The sequence below is a fragment of the Ammospiza caudacuta genome, chromosome 1 (genome assembly GCF_027887145.1).
Source record: "Ammospiza caudacuta isolate bAmmCau1 chromosome 1, bAmmCau1.pri, whole genome shotgun sequence".
NCBI lineage: Eukaryota > Metazoa > Chordata > Aves > Passeriformes > Passerellidae > Ammospiza > Ammospiza caudacuta.
In genome coordinates this window covers 81,974,263-81,996,906 of record NC_080593.1, presented here as the reverse complement: position 1 = coordinate 81,996,906, position 22,644 = coordinate 81,974,263, and the positions used below count along the sequence as shown (strand labels likewise).

At 36.7% G+C, this 22,644-nt stretch overlaps 1 protein-coding gene across 3 annotated transcripts in view; it reads right to left on the bottom strand.

The window, feature by feature from the left end:
• The window catches only part of CTNND2 (catenin delta 2), a 521,421-nt gene extending 501,007 nt beyond the window's left edge, over nucleotides 1–20,414 (bottom strand). For all 3 annotated transcript variants that reach the window (XM_058819679.1, XM_058819688.1, XM_058819696.1), the window contains exon 1: nucleotides 20,286–20,414. In XM_058819679.1, coding sequence (XP_058675662.1) covers nucleotides 20,286–20,414 — 129 coding nt within the window. The remainder of the gene's footprint in view (nucleotides 1–20,285) is intronic.
• Between the last annotated feature and the right edge of the window lie 2,230 nt (nucleotides 20,415–22,644).

The following is a 22,644-nucleotide window of genomic DNA, read 5'->3' as shown; positions in this document are numbered from 1 at the left end:
ACACACACTCAACTAGAGAGCATTAGGATACACTTCTGTTACTGTACGATAACGTAAATATGAGCAGAAATTTTTCCATATTGGTCAAACTTTTAGAAGACAGTGGGAGCCCACACTTCTCACTGTGGGTTGACTTGAAAAGACTGACTTCACTGACTTGAAAAGACTAAGAATGCTAAGCATCTGAGAATTAAAGAGACTATATTTTCTTTCCTTTTTTTGGGGGGGTGGGATTTTTTTTGTTTGTTTAGGTTTTTTTGTTTGTTTTGTTATTGGGGTTTTTTTTCCTTTTTTTCTTTTTTCCCCCTAGGTTTGGTTGATTTTTTTTTTGAACATTCCCAGTGCAAAATGATTTCATTTTGTGAGAATCACTTGTATATTGGTTCTGGCAAAGTTCCTGAGATCTATAATCAAGCTCATTTTGTCCTGTTTTCATATCTGCAAGTAAGGATGATGAGGCAGTTCAGACTCATATCACTGCAGCTGTGCAACTACTTGTATTTCATTTAGCTTGCAGTGATAACTAATAAAATTCAATGAGCTTGCAAAGGAGTAAATGAAGACAGAATGCAAACATTCAGAGCTCAGAGAAAAAAAAAGACAGCAGATGCATGAGATCAAAATGATCGCTCTCACAACTCTACTATAGCAGCAGAAATAAAATAGCCTTGCAGTTTTCACTAAATGCATCAGATTTTGTACATTTAATGAGTAAGATCTTTAAAAACAGTTTCCTCTTCATGTTAAATAACAAATGTAAATTAATTTGCATCAGTAGTTTGGTAATATTTATAATTTTCACTGCTTGTCATATTGGAATTGGGTTGTGCAAGTGGTCCAGAATTACTTTGCACACTGATTAGGTAACATTAAAGTTTTAGCTGTACTTTCCATTAGATTCCCTTTAAAGCATTCTGCTGAAATATTTCCTTGTTGGAAAATGATTATTAGCCAGAAGCAAGATGTTACCTTGGAAGTTGAGAGACAGGAAGCAGGGGAAAGGAAGAAAGGCGGAATATTTCAACAAGTGTGAAATGTTTCATCCTGAGCATGTTTGGAAAATAACAGTACTTTTTTTTCAGAAAAAAACCCAAAAACAAAGAAAGAAAGAAACAAACAAACAAATATGATTTTGGACAATTATTTATTGGGACCTTGCGATGGAGAGAACAAGAATGTAGAGAGTGTAGTTTTGTATTACTGTATAATAAGACAGGAAAACTAACCTTGCTAACTCAGCTAAATAATCCTCAAACACCTACACATCCCACCACAGTCTCCAAGTCCTCAATTGTATCTTATCTAACTTTCAAGTGATACAGTTATTTTTATTAATAATCTCCTAAAGGTTATTATTAAGGTTATATTAAGTTTATATTAACTAATCTTTTATATTTTATATATAGTTTATATTAACTAAGTGTTCAAATATTTCTCTTCAGTAGAAGATATTTCTTTCTGGCCATTGAAAAAAAATCCAATTAAAAAAACCCACCACCACCACCCAACAAGAAAAACTTGAAAGACATAAAAGCCAATGTGCTTTTCACCAAGAGAGAAATAACAAAAACTGTATTAGGGGTTTTAACTAATTTCTCAATTAAGACTTTTTCAGCATTGGACTAGACTTCTAACATTATATTGACTTTTTAGTATTTTAAAATATAAAGGAAATTTCCAAATTCTTGTACAAATACATAGCTCAGATACAGATGTCTTAAATTTGAAACCCATCTAAAGTTTGAAATTTACGAAAAAGTTGACAAAACCCTTCTGAAAGCCACAGAACTTGTTACATACTATAAGTTGTTAGTATATATATTATTCATATACAGGTTATTTGCTATACTTTAAATTTGTGTCATGTCACCTAAATATATCCTGCTTCCTTTTAAAACAGGAAAGTAAGTTCAAATAGTCAAAAAAAGAAAGCTGCTGTAAAAGAGTCATAGAATTTGGATATTGTATCACTCACATTTGGAAATTTATATGCTAAAATTGCTTTTGTACTTCCATGTAATTATTTATTTTCAGGAATTAACTTAAATATCACTTGAATCCCAGTCTTCAAAGCCATCTCTTCAAAATGAAATTCAGGATTCTACTCAAATCTCTAAGCCCTCTGACTGGCAAACAATTCATACAAGTGACTTCACCAGCTGTATTATGATTTTCAGGTGAGCACAGTTATGCTCAAAGATCTGCAGGATTATTCCCCTTTCACTATAATATTTACACAGAAATTGCTAGAAAATTTAACTTCTAGCTATTCATATGAACACAGCTACATCAGCACTTGGGAAAGGACTCCCCAGATGCCCAAGTACAGCCAGAGTGTGACAGGGAGGTCACATAAAGAACTGAGTAATTCTTTCCTGCCCAAGAAGTAAGATCATTTCATATTTACCATATCCAGACAAATAGATGTGCTTTATAATCTCCTTTTGTATAATTTCTTTTTGTACCATTTTGTTTTTTAGCAGCCCTGTAGGTGGATGCCTTTAGAACCTTTCATAGCTCAGAAGACTGAACACAGCTTGGTCTAACAAAGGCAACTTTGGAGCGTGGAGAAAGTGAAGTTCAGGGAGCTGAATCCCAGAAGATAGCAACATAACAAGACAAAGTCCTGCACCTAGGGAATTGTGGAGAGCTGAGAGGTCAAGAAGAGACAGGTAGAGCACCAAGCCTCTGTAAGCCATTCAGCACATGCCGGGATCTAGAAGCAATTCATTTATTTCCTTTTAAGACTGCACGTGCTCAAAACCACGGGAAATTCTGACCACATGAAGCCACCTCTGGTCTTCCTCAGCATATTAACACATGCAGTACTAGCCCTCCCAGATACTGTCTGTCTGTCAAGCCACTGAGAGAGAGCTACACCTGTATTAATGATGTTGCTCCATTACAAAGGTGTGCAAATGAAAAGGTCTTGTTTACAAAAACGTGCTCCTGGAGATTGTCCTAACTCACTATGGAAGTGTCAAAGATACTGAAGATTAAGTTATTTTCATTCAAAAATTGTATGATAGCATCCATAGGTCCTAGCAATGGGAAAGGATTTTACTGTGTTGGGAATAAAATGCTAATGGAAAAAAATAAGCTTTTTATGCACTATGCAAGTCCCTCTTTCAATAAAATATGTCACACTAATGAAAAAAATTGAGATACTAACATGATAACTGCATAGGAATTCTCGTGTTGTAGAACAACAACTTCATTAGGGCTAAAGTTAACTAGCTGAAATGCAAAACCTACTGAAAAAATAACCCAACCACAGATGATATCTGTAATCCAAAGCTAGGCAGCATCTTAGTCAGAAAGCATCTTGATTCATGTAATAATCAAGAACACTATGGCAAAATTACTTTAAATGGCCAAAATTACAGAAACTTGCTGTAGACAGTAAGGCTTTACAAGTATATGAAAATGCAGAACATCAGTTTTACTGATAGTGATGCAACAGAAGGAATTGGAGAAGGTAAACTTTAACTGTGAACAGACTGCTGAAGAAAATGCTTGCACATTAAACAATGCACATTAGCTGCAGCAGATTCTGCAGAAAATTTTATTATTATTACATCCCCCTTCTGGGCACTGCTCAAATACATTGGATTATAGGGTATGGCCCAGAATTGAACAACAATACTCATTAAGAGTAGCATAAAAGGTAAACCAGCACTGTTGAATAGCATCTCCGTAAACTACAAGAGGCTCACAAAAGCCCTTAAAGTACAGATTTTCTTTAAAGCACCAAGCATTTCTTAGGATTTAAGGAAGAAGGGCAGAAATAGGTATTGGTATATGTCTACTGTATAAATAGTCTGATAAAATAGGCAGAAATAGGCCACAATCAAACTTCTGTTGCCTGAAATCCTCATCTGGCATGGTGGAACTTCTTCTAAATAACTCCTAAAAGAACAAGAACTGTGTCTGACATGAAAGTCATGTATTTTCATGTCAACCAGTTCAGTATTAGAAAGATAACAATCAACATACTATATCCTAAAATCCATCATTAGAACAATTACATTGTATTTCTCCCTCAGCTCAAGGGAGAGCAGAACAAACACCAGGAAATACCTTTCTGAATCTGAGGATTAACACAAAGAATAGTCTCCTGCAGAACTGATCATGCATTCAAAAAGTGTTGACTGTTCTCTGTGCCACTGAGATCAAGCAGTCACAGACAGTCAGTTTATTGCAGCAACATGAAATCTCTCAGTCTCCTTTATTAGCAATATCTTGCTCTGGTTTCCAGCCTAATTATTTATATGCTACACATGCTACACACAGACTATGAAGTGATTAATTTTCCTGCTGAAGGCCTAACTGACTTGCCTGGACTTATTTTCTGTGACCTGAGGTCCAAGTCACATGGGGAGATCCAAAGTCTCTATGAATTAGCTCTGAATCCTCTGAAGGGAAGGTTCACCCCTCATGAGATAGGAATCTTTGCCATATTAAAGTGTGTAACATCGTTTTCATACCTGTTTTGCTCTTCTCCAGATATTCAACCTGACACAAGCAACTGAGAGAAAAGTGCCCTCTCTCCCTTAAGGGACCTATGCTGTCTTTCTTCTTGTACATATACACGCAAGCTGTCTGAAAAAAAAGGTAAATGCTACTTTTCCAAATAAAAAAAAAAAATTAAAAAGCTAAGGCATTGTGAAAAGAATGGATCAGTCATACAAAGTTTGACAGAAAGGATACCAAATCTAAACGTGAGGCTACCTTTACACTTTTGTATTATAATATCAAGTAAACACCAATTATTTATTTCCACATGTTTATCTCTTGCAAATACTAAATTTTGATAGAGTTTGAGAATTAATAAACTTGGTGTCTAAAATCTATTTTAAAAGATAGATGACATCTCCAGGGTTGAAAAAAACCTAAATCTTATCAAAATCTTCCAGTATTCCACTCTGTGTTAGCTTATTTTCCTCTTTATCCACCAGTTTTGTTGGTTGATCTATTCCATTGCTTGCCACTTAATACAAACAGTGAAAAGTATTGAGATTATACTTCAATAATCAGTTATCCTCAGTTTCTATACTATTTTTAAAGTATTAAAAACTAAGTAATCACAATGGGGGAAATGTTAAGCTACACTGTCCTCCCTTATATTTTATTTTCCATGGTCTACATAAAAAAAATTTAAATAATTTCAGTAAAATTGTATGTTATCAAAGAATCAATACAGAATCACAGAAATTTTGGCTGGAAGTCACTTAGTCTCACCTCCCACTAAAAATATGATCATTACCAACACCAGATCAGGATTTATGTATTTGACTGGAAAAGATCAAACTCACAGTGTTTCTAGTAACCTCTTCCATTCCTACAGTTAACTCTTCATAAAGAAAATTTTCCTGTGTCCAGCCTGAACTCCTCAAGCTGTAATTTATGGTATTGCCCCCTGCTGAACTGTATACCACTACTGAGAAAAGTCTGGTGCCATCATCTTTGTCCCTCCTTTTGATGATATTGTGAACTAAAGCTAAACTCACACCCTCAGCCTCTGCTTCACCTGGCCCAGCTCCCTGAAAATCACAGCTCCTTAACTGCTCCCATTACATCATGTTGTCTATGTCTCCAACCAGTTTAGTATCTTGAACTCCAGATTTCTCAACATCCTCTCTGTACTGGGGTTACCAAAACAACACACTGTTGTGCAAGAAGCAGCTCCAAGTAGGGATGGTAACAATTTCCTTCAGTCTGCCAGTCATGTTCCTCCTTCCTTCTAATGCAGCTCAGTACACAGGGAGTTTTGTATGCAGTGCTGGCTCCTATTCAGCTTGACATTCCTAATGATTACAGGTCCTTTTCAGCAGGGCTGTGTCTCAGACAGGTGCTTCCCAGCCATGGTGTTGTTCTACCTCAGATGCAAGATTTCAATCTGTTCTTCTTTAAATGCATGGGTTTCCTATTGGCTCAGTCCTCAGTTCATTCAAGGTCTCAGAATGATTTAAGACTGAAGCTCAATCTGGCTTTCCAAGCATCGCCTTAATTTAGTATCATTCATAAATCTGCTGAGGGTGCATTCTGTTCAGTTCTGTCATCCAAGTCACTGCAGAATTGAGTAGCAGGAGTGCCAGAATCAACCCTTGAAGTATTTTCACTTTACTGTCTGATAGTTGGTCAATTGGTTAGTTGCTAATATTGATTACTACTCTTTCAGTACAGTAGTGCAGCCAATTTTCAGCCCACTCAACACCCAGCCTGTGCTTCCTCAGCTTACTACTCACAACAGCGTGGGAGAAGGAATCAGAAGCCTTAATAAAGTTACAGTTTACACCACACCACATGTGCTCCCCTCATTCACAGGCAAATAAAACACTGAATGCACTGCAGAAATCTGTTCTGACTCTTTCTAGACACACTTGCCCTTCTCATGTCTAGAAACAAGAGGATGATGCTCTCCATGATCCCCCTGGAGACTGACACTGACCTGACACAGCCTGCATATCCCACCCAGTACCATTCTCCTTACTTTCGTAAAGGCTGCTATAAGATTAGGACTTTCCTCTGACCATGTTTCCTCTTGGATGACAGCTGCCTTGCAGTACTATTACATAAATGAGCTCTGGTCAGTCTTGGCATAGATCCACAAGAAGGTGAATACATCCATTTTCTACTAAAAAGTTCTGAACCTGTGTCTCTGTCATGGTACTGTCCCTTGTCTGGGAACCACTAAAAAAACAAAGAAAATTTCTGTTTTTTCTATATTTCTACATCCACCATTAGATTACTGCCGACATTCAACCATGGACCTGCAAATTTCCTAAGTTCCCTCTGGAAAATACTTGAAGGATCCTTTCTCACTATACTATGTGTTCACATTCAGCTCCAAGAAGGCTTTGGCCTTCCTGATTCCTATTTCACTCCTTCAGAAATAATGCAGGAGAAATTAAAGGCACTATATGAAGCACTACAGCAAACTTGAATTCAACTTAAAGACCATAACAATGTTAGGAATGAATTCTGTGTTCTTTGAAGGAATGGTGGTGTAGGCTTTTTCTTCAGTGACATAAGGCATCACACATAGAAACTTTCATCCAGTAGGTAATGCAGGTGAAAAAATTCTTAGAAGTCTCAGGGATCATTGCAGAAAAAGAAATGAAAATAGATGAGTTTTTCCTACTATAAATCAACTAGTCTGACGCCGGGGGGGGGGGGGGGGGGGGGAGGGGGGAAAGAAAAGCATACAGCTGGTGATAACCTGTTTAATTTACCTAACAGAGTGAATGGAATTGAAGTAATCTTTCTCATATTATGCATTTTAGTAATGAATAGAAACATTTTAAAACCTGCACAGCAATTTTTATCAAAAGCAATTAATCTTGAACTCCAGGGAAAAAGGGCAATATTAGACCACAACTGAAGGACACCCTGATGCCACCATTTAATGACTCTTTCAAGTACATATACAGAAAACAAATCTTGAAAGTAAACACACCCAACTAGGAAGGTCTATGTAAAGAATATTAAAATTAAAATCAGAATTATTTTCATTTGAGTCGCTTTTGCATCTTTGTCAATGTTAATTTAATCCCTTTCAATGTTAACCAGAAGATTTTCACTTTTCTTTAGTTTGTCCATTCATGCCTCACCACAATCATTGATGAGAGTTTAAACAACTTCTCTGCCTATTTCTCCATTTTCAAGTAATGGAGATTATTAACGCAGATTACGGATCAAAGAAGTCCATTTAGAAAAAATCAAACTTAAGTTTCACAATGTGGAAATCTTCACAAATATCTAAAATACTGAGCAGAACAGACACAAATTAATATTCTTTTTTAAAAATACTTCTCTGTATGTATATCTGTGCACTGCTACACTAAAAGGAACCGCTGACTGTACTAAAAAAAAAAAAAAAAGGTAAATACTGAGGTGCATAAGTTAGACCACAGTAAAGGGTGCAGTTGGCCTCATAAAAGTTGTTAATTATACCTATAAATCTTGCATTATGGCTACAGAGTCACAGCTTACCTTAGTAAATAAAAACCAACAACCAAAAACTCAAGGGACTCTATGTACCATTCAAATTTAGTGTAAGAAGCCATAATAAGGCAGCTCTTTGCATGGCCACAGATTGAGAGGGAGTAGACAAAGTTGTCAACGCATGAAAATAAAAAGCAAAACTCCTTATGTGGTGGGGAAAACTGAGATGAATAAGCTTCACATGAATCTCACTGTACACAAAAAAGATAAAAAGAGGAGGGAACACACCTGTTTCTGCTCTGACTAAACTTATGACAACCAGACAGATTTCTTTAATTCCTTTCACCCCAATGCATAAAGGAAACACATTTAAGTATGGCCTTTGCAAACCAAAATGCACTAGAACTAGTGACAGTGTAAAGGTTTTCTCTCTCACACAAAAACAACCTAGCAAAGGCTCCAAGTATTGGAAAATTTCTCCTGCCAAATATGAAAATACAGCTGCAGATCACTGACACATCACTGGTGAAGAAAGTCCTTTTTTATTTTTATTTTTAAAAATTTGTGGAATAAGCTGTAGTTCACTTTCTAAAATTAAATGTAAAGCACTTAGTGGACTTCTCATCAGCCTTTAAATATTGATGTATTACTAAATAAATAAGTGATTTATTTAAGTTATTAACTCAGCTCTTCTGCATTTAGATAGGCATCACTGTGGCATATGCTATCCATTAATTTATATTTCTGTGTCTGACAGAATCTGGCAGGTAACGCACAGCACCAGCAGCAGTGAGAATTCAGAATCAGCCAACAGGCACTGGTCCAAACCTCAGTTTTAGTGGCCATCAGATTCATCATGGACAACTGTTGAGGTTCCAGCTGGTCAGTCCCTCATGCAGCCTCAGTGTGACAAACCTCCAGGGTGGATGCTGGTGCTGCATTTGGCTGGGGGGGCATTTTGGCAAATCCCCACAGCTTGCAGTCTGTATCCCTGCAGCCTGTGGTCTGTACCCCTACCTGCACTGCTTCTCAAACCAATGTCACCACAGTGGGACACCCAGTCCCACTTTCAGCAACACAGGCCTTACCTAGTGTTGTACCTGGTTCCATAATACATTTGTTGGGCATGTAGGATGAAAATACATTGCTAGTTTAATCTCAAGAATTTATTCATTGTTTATAAAAACCTTTAAGGACTAGTACAGAATGTGACAATGATGTCATTTTTGGATTTTCAAAGCTCCAGCACCACATACAGTGGTCAAAGGTTTCAGAATGGTGCCCATGCACATGCTGCAGACAGAGCTGCTCCTAACTCCATTTCTGTGGCTGCAGCCATACAGAACACAACCTATTCCCAGGTTTTCCATGCCTGAAAATTTTTAGCCAGTAGAACAGCATCTTGGAGCTATACCATGCACCTACCTTTGTAGCAAGAATGAGTACTATTTGGTTGGTCTCTGACACAATTTGTGCCAAACTAACAAACAAAAAACTAATCCCAAGAATCATCTATTTTCACAGCACAGGCTATTGAAAGATACAGTAAGAGAAATAGTATTTTCTAAGATCTGGAACAAAGAGAACAGCATAAAATGCATTTGAACAAGTTTTCTTGTGCAAGCACTGCTTTGTGAAAACAAAAATAGAAGTTTTAAAAAACATAATTAAAAAAGAGGTCATCTAAAGAGTCCATTTCACCCTTCTAAACAAAATTAGTAATCCTGCATTAATTCAAAATTACTAAATTCTGGAATGTCAGTTTTGAAGATGTTAATTAATTAAACATGATTATGTTACTGGCTGACAGAAGAATGGAGTAGACCTTCCATTTCATCAAACCTACTACAAAGCCAAGAATTTCCAAGTGAATCTGCTGACTTATTATGAAGAATCAGCCCTATTTATAGCATCAGATGTACTTACCCTCAAGAGGTCTGTCAACAAAAGCTTCAAATAATGACCTAGATTGACAATGAGCTGAACAAAGACGAATCTAACTATGCACAGGAAAAATAAAGGAGGAAAAAATCTGCAACTACTTTGAAATATGAAAACAGTATTTTCCAGGGGTACCAGCTGTAAAACCGAAAGCACTGAGCTACTTCAGAAAATAGCAATACACTGAATATATGAACAGGATTTTGCCAAGATGTCTTACTCTGCTGGAATCAGACAGGGGGAACAAAATATTTACTGTTTTCAAGACAATACACAGTACAATTCTTAAACCTACTTATTTACATCAAGACTCTGAAGATTATGAAATATGTAGAAGTGAACACATAAAGTTGCAAAATTTTCCCATTCTGAGCTTGTTTTTTTTATTTTCATTTTCACTGAAAAAATCTGTTGAAAATTGCCTAGCCATGTGAACATGAACTAGACTTTTTCCTGGACGAAGGGGCTGGTAATGGTATACAAATGGCTCAATTTAAATCTTATTTACAGTCAGGCACACAACTGCACTGTGTTACTGTTGGGGTAGATGGATAATCATGGCCATGGGATAGCAGTGCAACATGAATTGCAGGTTTGAGTGATGGAATACCACACTAAGCAGCAAAATGTCATTCCAGATTACTCAGATTGTTATGTTGAAGGGCACTAGAAATCCAAGCAAGGAAAGATCAACACAGAGAGGAGCTAGTAATGCATAAGACATGGGACTGTCTGAAAAACTTAAAGAATAATGCCTTTTGAGAAATCCAGGAAAAACAAATGTGGCAACTAAAGGAACAGAGATGAAATTTGAGAAGTACAGTTTAGATTTTGAAGCAACTAAGGAAACAGACTACAAGCAGGTATCTGCTGTGTTACAATCCAGACTGGAGAAACTGAGGGAATACTAATAGAAACAGAAGTTTTACTCTGTATGCTGTCCAGTAGATAACCAGTGGCAAGTTTTTGCTTACAAAAGCTGGTGTCACAAATGATTATTACCCAAAAAGGTAATTTTCTGCACAGAGGAAAACAAGATTTTCCGATCATATATTTTTAAAATAAGGGGCCAAAGAGCTTTAAGAGATCAAAGACAAAGACACCCCCTCCTCCCACAGCCCCCTACACACTCCCAGCTTAGACACACACCCACAATGAAGGAATGCTCTGAAGAGATAAATAGAGGCTCCATGACCTGAAGGCTCAGGGGAGAATAATAGCATGATTAATCACAAACCTTGAAGAGGAAGCCAGACTCATCTCCCTGCCAAGGGAAACCCAAGGGTGCCTTTGTTTTAGACAAACTGACTGTATCAGCAAAGTATTCTGACTGTTTGCCTAAGAGCCTGTCCCTGAATGAAAGGAATGTAGACCCAGAGCAAAACAAAACTAATTTCAGGGGTTAAGTTAGTTTTAGCTTCTGGTAGAAATAATGTAACTTCTGTATGTACTGGACCTGCTTATAAATTATCATCCTATAACTCTAATCAAGGGAATCTTTTACTCACATAAAAAGTGTTTAGATTGTTTTATGCTTTTCTGCAGAGCCCAGTCATGCCCTCAGCAAGTGACTCTGTCTGCTGTGATCCCAGCGACAGTGAGGGACTGATGCAGTCCCAGTGCAACAGCAGACTCCAGGCAAGCGGGCTGAGGTGGGACCCCCCTCCTGGGAGACCTGCCCCAGTGCCCTGTGGCTGCCAGCCTTGAGCTCCAGGCATGCACGACAGCTCATGCTATTGCACTCAGAGGGGCATGGAGGAAGGAATATGGTCCCCACTGGGGAACTTGCTGGACAGCTTTATGTCAATTAAATGGAACTCTTAATGAACCAAGTAACTCCTTTCTGAACAGAGTTGTAGCTTCAGCTGACTTCAACAAACACATTCCTTTCTGAGGACCGAGAGAAGCTCAACACCATGATGCTGAGCTTGTTCCAAATAATTCAATTCCATTTATATTGTATCAATTGTATGGTGCAATTGCTGCGCTTCACTAACTCAACTGTGATTTGAGTGAATTGTAGTATCACTTTCAAATCAAAACCCCCTGCAAGTAATGTGAAATTAATTAACCTGTTTACTATATATTGAAGATTCCTCTACATATATCTAAAATAACATGGTCAAAAATACTGCACTATGACAAGGTCTCAACAAGCAAAGAAGTTTAAGCTGCTGTCATCTCATATCTACCCCTTTAAAAAAAAAGCAATGAAACCTCTTAGAAAATAAAAAGGAGAAAAACATCTTTGGGCCTCAGGACTTGGATTTGCTCTTTGCATAGAAAAAAAATTTCATTCATAAAAAGTAGCAAGGAACCCCCACAAAAAGTCTGGCTCCAGACTTTATTAAGCATATTATAGGTTATACATCTAAAGCCTTCCTCCAAAACAAAGCGAGTAAAGTTTTACCTAAAATACAGTGTTAATGCTGAGGAAAAGAACTATGAATTAGGCAATTAATTTGTCTCGATCTTTACTATTAATCTTCAAAGTATTTTTTTTAAATAATAATGTCCTTTGCTGGCCTTTTACTCCTTTACACTGGAAAGATCCTCATCAGAAGCAACCAGAATTCACCAGAAATTTCAGAGGTAAACACATTTTCACCTCAGAGGAGGAAAAAGAGAAGTACATACTCCACATGTTGAAATAGATTTAATATGTCTTTCTAAACTGGTTTATTCTTATAATAACTCTCTAACTCACAACCTAGGTTAAGGTTATTTTGGTAGTAAAGTACTTTAACTCTGGGGTAGGCTTAAGTTTAAACTTAGTTTAGCATTTCTTGGGTTCTAGTTTTCATGTATGAGGATAAACTAAATTGTAGCTTATTTCATCAAAACATAACATGAATAGAATTCAGCCTACCCCTAAAGTAGTTTTACCTAGAAATACAAAAGATTTAAACTATCCACATGAAGATATAGTTTCCTTTAGGAGTAAATGCATCAGGAGTAGAAAATAATAACATGTGAGAAAACACATAGAAACAGATGGGGAAACACAACAGAAGTAGTAAAGTTTTCAAAATTACATAAGAGGAACAAAAATTGCTAAAATAATTACAAAAATCAAATCTCCTTCAAAAATCCCATTTAAAATGTAAGTTTTAAGAGCAAGCTGCATGAAAAACACTGGCAAGACAAGTAAACAGGGTCACTGCGGAATCTGGAAAGTGCTCTAGTCGTTTTTTTCATTTCCCAAGAAGACAAAAGAAATAAAAGGAATCACTAACTGAAGCCTTCAGAGTTTTGTCTTTTAAAAGCACCTAATTTTCTCTGTTTAAGAGGCGTGATGGTTTTGAAAGCCTTGGAACTCAAGCCTCAAATATTCTCTATGCAAATGACAATTACCGTTGATAAATATTGCCTAACTCAAGTGTAGAAAGAGAAAAATGCTGAAAACAAGTTAGATAGCTAAGTCTCATAAAGACTGTAATTTGCTCTTAGAGAAAGAAGTAGGGCAGATTTGTGGGAGACACACCCAAAACTTCCGCCCCCCTGAAAAATTATACAGGCCTTTTATGTTGGGCTTTCTGAATAATTCCAAATATTACAGCAAAGTTGATTAAACTCATGGCCTGAAGTATATGTTTACAACAGCCATGCTAAAAAAGCCCAATACTTGCAAACAAGCTGACACATTGACCCATCTGCCCTTCACCAAAAGGGACAGCAACACACTTGACCTCCAATAACCCAAAGCTGCCATCTCAACTTTTCATATTTCCCACCCACTCAGCTCCCCAGCAGCATTCCCCACGTGGCTGCAAAGTACATTTTTTGCCAGTACAACAGAGGGTGATGCGTCAGAAACAGAAAAGGCACAACTTGACTCGCTTCTTGTAAGTATTTTAAGCTCAGATCTGCCTTTCAAGTGACTTTGAGGTGAAATAACCACTACACTGGTTAAAAAAGCCAGGTTTAGAAGTAAAAATATTTTATGTTTAAAGAAGCCCTAATGAATGAAACCAGAGAGAAAATAATCAATGATCTTAAAAAGTTGTAATATGCTAAAATGTTAAAAATGTAATATACTAAAATTTAAATTATGTTGGCATTGAGATCAATATTATTACTTACATACGGTATCTTTATTCCAAGTTTGAAACTATTCCACTATTTTACTAGCAAAAAAATAAGCCAAGGCAGAAGTGATTTGGGATTACCAAAAGAATGTTCATACACTGGCTGCCTGATAAGAAAATATGCTTTGCCTTTCTTTGTGACGGCCTTTATTAATGCCTTAAATTAGCATTAGACTGAGCTGTGGCTAAGTGGCTTTCTATCCAGCTCCTCTGAAATTCCTGGCTTTGAAATATTATTTTTTCAACATTACTTCAAGTCAAAATAGTATCATATATAACTCTAATTCTATGCTGATAATTAATATTTTCTTCTCTCTCTTCGAAGATAGTTTTGCTGGGAGGATATGTTGCCTCAATACTCTTCGATCACACTAAATCTCTGCAGAAACCTTTCCACTTCCAGCTCATTTCAAACTATTCCAAAATATTTTGGGTTATCACCGCAACCTTTTATCAGTGAAGCAATTTTTAGTTTCTTCATTCTGCATCTCCTATGGCTACAGGGCCTTTGGCATGACATAAGAGCTACAGGGTCCTGAACACCAGTAACTGTTGCATGTTGAGTTCTCCAGTCTTGTTAAATTCTGTTTCCTGAGAAGCACAACACAAATACACTCCCACTTGCTCTGAAGAACCGTGTGAAAGCAGTCCCAGACTAAATTAAGAGCCTGAGAATCTTGCAGAGCAGGGTGGACACTAACTCCATTCCATGATTTCCTGTCACTGTTAAGATGGTCATAACAAACAGAACGCCACGTATTTGAGAAGGCTTATCTCTCGTATTTTTGCAGCATGCTGTCTTTTTATACCTTCTCACAAAGTAAAAAATAAATCAACATAATGTTCATTGGTGTAAGGCGGTCTCCACCACTGTTTTCCACCAAAATCTAACTGCAGGCCCCTCGTTTATTTTTTCTCCTCTGTTTCCATGCCAATGGCCTTGATAGAACTCCTTTCAGGGGAAAAGACAATCCTTATCAGCTTCCCTTGTTCAGCTAACTCTTTCTGACTCACAAACCAGCTGTGAGCCCGTCCACAATTTCCTTCTTCAACAGGCAATGTGATGGTGTGCTTAAAAACTTCTCCACTCACCTTGCCATTTCCAGTAGCAGAGTTGGACATCTCAAAAGCAATTCCCATCAACCTGAAGATGTATCTGGGAAGCACCAGCTGTATTTCAAAGCTTCATATTTCAATAATGTGTTGGTCCATTCAGCAACTTAGAAGCATGGTATCTACTGTACAGACCTCTGCTATTCTAGTGCATATCATACAGCAGGGTCCAGTTCTTGTCTTAAATCAATATATTAATGAAAATAGAAGAGAAATATCTCTCGGGAATATTTTAAAACCCAACTGGAAACAAGGGACTTCTATAACTAAAGGAAATGAATATATTGACATGCTACTTAAGGAAAATTATGGAAGAAATACATATTGATTGAATACAACTAGCATTGTTTCGAAATAGAGTTGCTAGAACTTTTGAAAGCAGAAACAGGGCCAGCTGTTTAAGGGAAGCAAGACATGAATATATCATAATTGAACCTATTTAGAAAACCTGTTGAACACTTGCTACTACTAGAGTAATTACTGGTACCAAAAGGCAAGAATGGAGTTTTATTTGGTGAATATTACATATTACAATATGGCATGCATTGTATTAGGGAAAACAGTGCATATGTCATTCTGTAGTCAGATTCGGGGGCCCAAAACTTGGATGACTCTATGAAATGTTATGACCTGCTGGTCAGACTAGATGATTTTACATCTCTTCTGGACTTAAAACCTCAAAAAAAAAAATCTGAATTGAAGCATCCATCTACATATATGATTTTTTTTCTAGAACTTCAATCATGATATAAAGACACAAAAAACACAACCAGACAGACCAAAGGAAAAAAAAATTACTGCAGTTTTACTTACATGTATCTATATAAGATGTGCATGGCATACATAACCCCATTTCCAAAGTGTACTAATACCTAATATAAAAGTTTCCTCAAGTCAGATACATTGCCCTTATTTAATACTGACATGAATAACAACACTTAGTAATTACTGCCTTGTATATGATTTTAATATAGTTTCAATTCATAATTTCTTGACAAACAAGTAGCTTTCTAGTGGAAAAACATCGTAAATATTAAAAGCAACATAAGCCATTTTAGGAACAAAGCACATCTTACAAAGACAAAAAAAAAAACCCAAACAACCCAACCCAAAAAGTCCAAACCAAATCCAAAAGCCCCCAGCAACCATAAAAGCCAGACTTCTGTATTCTCTGGAATCAGCGATATGATTTAAAGCACATATCAATTAATACTTATTTGAACCACGTGAGAAATATTTCAAAAGAATTAGTCTAAACATTTTTCTTTAAAGGGTGCAACTGGAAACAAGTATCTTTATTCAAAATAGGTACACATAAAAAAGATTCAAAAGAAATATTAACATTGCCACAACTTGCTCTTTGCAGAAGTTTTCTGAAAGTGAAAGCTGTTCTCTGAAACAGCCTACTACTAAGATGCTAAAGGAATCTAGAGCCACAAAGAAAATAAAAAGAGATGCATGATACTATTTCTGAGTTGAAAATAGCTGCCCATACTTCAAGATGGATCTTACTCCTAGGAAATTAAATTATCACATCTTTTCCAAGTGTTCCTATAAAAATAAAATCTGCCAAAACAAGCCTCTGCTAGGTCACTGCAATCCTGCTCAGCTTCCAAGGGAGCAGTTTTCTGTATGCCAAGAACCAAGTACTGTGAACTACATATGCCTGGAGACTTCCAGGAAAAGCATCAGCTTCATTACATGTTTACTCAAAAGGCTCCCCAGCAGCTATTTCCACCTTCAAAAAAGCATCATCAACAGCTCTCTTCCCTGGATGTTTTCTAACAAGTGGGCTCAGAAGCCTCTTTTGCAGGCAGAAATTCCCAATCAGAAGCACATCATACTTTTTGCAGAAATAGTTGCATCTATCACATATATTCTCACAAATTAAGAGTTCTGATATCTCACTTTTTGTTGAAGAAGTTTTTCCATATTTACAGATGCAAAACCAGATGACAAAATGCAAGGAGAAATGGCCTTTGGTTTTCTAAAATCTATGAAGCATTGGGCCAAAGGTGTTTGCCAGTATATCGTAAGAAAAAAACTGCTTCATCCATTTTATGGAAAACTAAAATTATGTCTTTATTGCTTGATTTCTCTTTAAAGAACTTTATACTGTCTAAAAAATCTCAAACAAACAAACAAAAAAAAAAAAACCACACAAAAAACCCACATAAAATAACGCCAAAACAACTTTCATTTTCACAGAAGTTATTTACTATTTCTCTTCATAAGGACTGCTCAAAAACAGCTAAGCCAAAGGTCACTGCCTGGCATCTCATGGTTTCTTAGACACATGGTGAATGATCCTGACCTTGCCTCCAGCAGTGCTGTCTAACCTTAAGAAAGTTCACAGCAAGGGATAAAGAATGGATTCAAGTTCCATATCTATCAGTTCTGAACAGCATCTCTGAAGTCTGAAACCCAAACATGAATCAGCACGCTTGTCCAGAGGTAAAGCACAAATGAAATGGCCTGTATTTCAAAGCAAGGAGTTTTGCATTTGCATTTCCCAAAATCAATCTAACTCCTCAACAGCAAAATTTCTCTCCTGATAGATACCCTCAGCTTGAAAAGCATGTGGCTAAATCTTCTTATTGAATCATGACAATCATGTGTGTCACTTTACATCTGACATAGCAAGCACAATTTTTTACCCCAATAAACTTTTTAGACCCAATAAATTAGTTCCTCAAAATGTGACAGATTTTCATTATATCATTTAAATTTCACGTAGGAGATTCAAGTAAAACAAAAAAATACAACATTTATTACCACTTCTCTGTGCCTTTCACGTATCCTGTCCTTTTCAAAGATTGCAAACACCTTTGACTTTTTTCCATATCATAGATACCACAGTTTATTGCCATCACTCAGTGACAAGGTTCTATTTATTTTATGAGAAGTAGCACATGAAGTTACCCTAAGTGTTCCAAAAGAAAAAATGCAAGGAAACCTTTTAAAGCTAAGCATCAGCAGAGAAAAAGAAAATGTAATATACTTGATTAGTTGAAAACCATCCTAATTATGACTGATATGTTGAAAAACACCTTAATTTCTCAATATTGACAGTACTTTTGAATAATTGTATCTATGTAATTCTAGTTATATTTTTGGCTACAGTCAAAGAGCTTGCAGAGCAAAATCACACACCACACAGTAAAGTAACTGTTTCGTTCTTCTAAAAAGGAGGTGGCTACCCATGTGAACAGTCAGTTAGAAACAACTTCACTTACTCCAACAATGGAGAGTCAGTGCAATGTATTTAATCTGTCTGAAGACCAAGATTGTGGCATTACCTAGAATTTTTCCAACAGAACAGAATATTAAATAACTGAAGTGTGTCAAAACACACAATCTTGTGAGGAAAAAGGCCGAAAATAGGGTGGGGATGGGGGTTGTTGTAGTTGTTATTATTATTATTATTATTGCTATGGCCATTGTCACTGTCATTGTTATTGATATTATTATTATTATGGCTTGTTTTTGAGCTTAGTACAGTCTTCCTGCTTCAAGATAGGTCTGACTAGAGATACCTGCCAAGAAGCAAATTTCCTTAAGAGAACACCTGTTAAATTTTGGTACCTTGTATTACAGTAGTTCAAGACATTATCTTTTTAGTCAGCAGTACCTTAGGTTAGCTGGCTAGGCTGTTCTTGGTGATAAGTGAATGCAGAACTGCTTTATTACAGGCTCCTTTCTGCTGTAGTTCACAGGAATCAGAAATAACTTTGCTAATATATTACCACCTGAAATCCTTTTCATCTGGTGGATTCAGCAGCAATTTCCTCTGGTACTCAATTGATTTATAAGGGTGGAAGGTTCATTTGTAAAACACATAAGCAGGTATAAACTAGTGAAAATCACAACAGCAAACAACAGAGTTCTTGTCACTATTCCATACTGTGATTCACATTCCAACACACAGATAGAGCTTCTATCTATGTAATCTCCCTGTACACTTTTTCACTATCAAATAGTCAGAAAGTAAGGCAGGTATTTTTCTACAAAATAATGCAGTGACACAGGCTGAAACACTGGCACACACCCAAGAAATATAATTGACATGGAAGAGAATACAAACACCTAAACCATGGGCAATTTTCATTTCCAATGATGTGCCACAAATCTCTAGACAAAGCTCCACATTTTAACATTTCATTTTTGCACTCCTCTTTTCAGAACAGAAAATATGACTAACCTCTACCACCCAAAAGAGAGAACTGGCATACACCAAAAAAAACCAAGGAAGAGAGACGTTATAATTTTATAAGATCTTTAAGACTCAAGAGCTATTATTCCAGGGCTGAGAGATATCATAAGCTGAACTCATGCATTAATATAAATCAAGAACAAGTCAACGTCTTGGGCAAGGAAAGATCAGCACCTGATAAAGGAAGAAACAATTTAAACACCTTCAGCAAGGAGAAAACTGCCTAAAAGCAGCTGATTTTAACGTCTCTCCTTGGAATTCCTGTTGATGTGTCAAAACAAAGGAGGCAGTGACAGAGACCAGCTGTTTGCATTAACTGAAATATTAACCATCTCCTAAAGTACAAAAAGGCATTAAAAGCAAAATCTCTGACATTCAGCCCACAAAAATTTACATTAAAATGTCAAACCTGTCTTACTAGCATCAAGCAGACCATCACACTGAAGACATTTTCCTTGAAAGTTTCTCACATTTTTGTTTTAATCATCCAAAACTGAGTGTCTCTATCTATACCCAGTCTTGCCCTGATACAATCTCACATTACGATTTACACAAAACTCCCAAAAACATGTATATAAATTTTAAAATCCTAGGGCTCTTACTAATCCTTAAAAAATTCTGCAATAACACACCTTATCCACAATTCATTTGTCTATAACTCTTACATGCCAGTATACTGTAACTCCACATGCAGATGCCAACAATAAAAGGAGAGACATCAGAAAACCATCATCCACAGTAAAGTGTGAAAATGGAGACTAAAATGAGCAATTAAAATAAATTATATTAAACTTACTGTAGGAAAGCTTCCAGAAGTATACTAAAGCATGAAGAAATGATTCACATTCTTTGCAATATGCATTTGTGAACTAAATTATTCAGATACCAGCTATGAAACATTTGTTAAAAAAAACCAAAGAAACCCCAGTAAATCATACTATTGTTTTCCAGTTTTCCAGCCTACAGATGCATCACTTGCCTACCTGTTCTTTGACTGAAGCTAGAATAGCAGAGGTTGTCTCCGTTTCGGAGCCATCGCCATTGGAGGTGTTCAACACAGGACTAAGGGAACTTGTCTTGTCAGAAGACGAGGGCTGGTCTGGAACAGGCATAGTTTCTGCAGTTCATGGAAAAATAAAACAATGGATTTGTTATCATAAACCTCATAAATATCAGACTCATATAAATACAAGAATAATAACACTCATTTAAAGTAAAAATTATAAAATATACTTTTATACTGTAGAATATATCACTTATTTAAAACATAAACAATTCCCAAATTAAACAAAAAAATTATCTCCCAGTCTTACTCTGAAATAGTTACCAGCCGTACATTTGTCAGGATTCAAATAATTTATAGCTGTGATTTTTGTATAGTATTCCAGTGGCAGCATACAACATAAAATTACAGTATCATGAAAGTAATGAATCATGAAATGCTTTGCAAACAGAAACCCAACAAATGATACATAAGAGAAATATAAGGTATCTAGTGTTTGCTTGCTAACACACATATTTATTTACCATGTGTAATATTTTAAATCTAGGTAACTTTCATACACTTTCTTCTAGTCTAGAAGGTGATTTTGCCAACATTTTATCTGAGTATTTTTATGAAAAACAGCACACCAGTTGTTAAGCTATTTTTAAGATCTCTTACCAATAAAAAAAAAAAAGAAAAAAAAGAAAAAAGGGAAAAGAAAAAGAGCCTTGGCATTTGAAGGCATTTCTAGCATTTCTTTTCAGAGGGCAAAAACAGTGGTGTGACTGTGGAATGATTTATCTTTCTGAAGGCTAAGCTATAGTGCAGTATCTCTGTTTAAATGTCACTATAGGCACATCTCCAGAGGCAGACACGTTGTGCCACATTCCAGAAATAAAGGAGCAGAGAGGCAGCTTGCATGGTTATGCACAGGCACGATAGGATAAAATCATGCTCATGTGGGAGCTGGCCAGAATTGTTCTGAGCAAGAGAAGTGGCCCACAGGCTGCCAGCTGGATGGGCCTCATAAAGAGCAGTGGGCATATTCAGAGCAGTCACCACTTGCATAAAAAGCAAAACTCCTGCCTTGGCTCTATTCTGCTAGAATATAGTAATACAGCTTTTTCTTGAAGAAGTGCGAAGGCTGAAAACAGTAGGAAAGGGTAGTTGGTAAAAACAAATACAGAACTCAATACCCAGCCCAGGCATCCTTGCATCAGTCTGCCATGGAAATTAGATCTCTAAAAGAAGGGAAAAAGACATTCTATAAAGCTTTGTCTCTGAAGCCACAGTGCTGCCCAAGAAGACACAGCTAGCGCAGCTGGGTAGTATTTTTCCAAAGCTTCCTGAAGCTCAAGACACTGGCATACATATGCAAGACAAAAGCATGAAAACACAGATTATTCATAAAAAAGCCAGTTATTTGTTAGAAGAAAAATCTCCCTAAATCTCAGGCTAGGTTAGTTTATATATTGAAGAATGTGATAATATATAATTTCAGTTAAAGAAGCCACATATTTTCATACAGCTTTCTTTTTGTAAGCAAATCTGGCTGACAATGGTAAATACCAAATCTTTGGCTCTGGTAATGCCCTTGCTCCAGACACAAACACTATTTGAAGTTAAACTAGAAAACCTTGGAGGAAAAGAATGGTTCCTTTGGGAGAACCTGGAAAACCTGCCTTCTTCTATCAGCAGGACAAGCAGACCGAACAAAACTTCTTAACAATTCCAATCTCTCAATCTAAAAGGACTTCTTGGATTACATTTTCTTGGGTTTTTTTTTGTTTTTTTTTTAACAAAAGAACTGACTTCTGTTATAGGAATTCAACTAGCTTGTGACATACAATTAAACTTGCTGCCATCTTGTAAGTACCAGAGAAAAGACATGCAGGCACACACGTATCAATCTTTATTCTGTTACCTTGCTTTCAAACCATCTAGTTATTATATTTTCTTAGTAAATTAATAATTATTTTAATAGAAATTCATAATAGAAACAAAAGTAGTTTTCTTTTTGGTGTGGCTATTTACATACAAAAAAATTACAAATGGCCAAATAATTTTGCGGAGCGATCTTTGCAGAAATCACTGTGATGCAACACTCCTTGCTATCAGCTCTGTAGCCTGTGAAGCCTGAAGGAGCCCAGGGGACCCGAGCACATGAGCAAGGCCAAGTGCAGCAGCAGTCCCACCTGCCCTGCATGCACTCGCTCCAGGCGCAGGGAAGCCGTGCTCCCTGCTCGGGGCAGCTCACTGGGGAGACACATGGAACTACAGCGGCATGAGGCTCAAAGAACTGCATCCAACACGGCACTGGGCTGGGGAGGAACACCAGTGCTAGGAGGAGAAAAGCT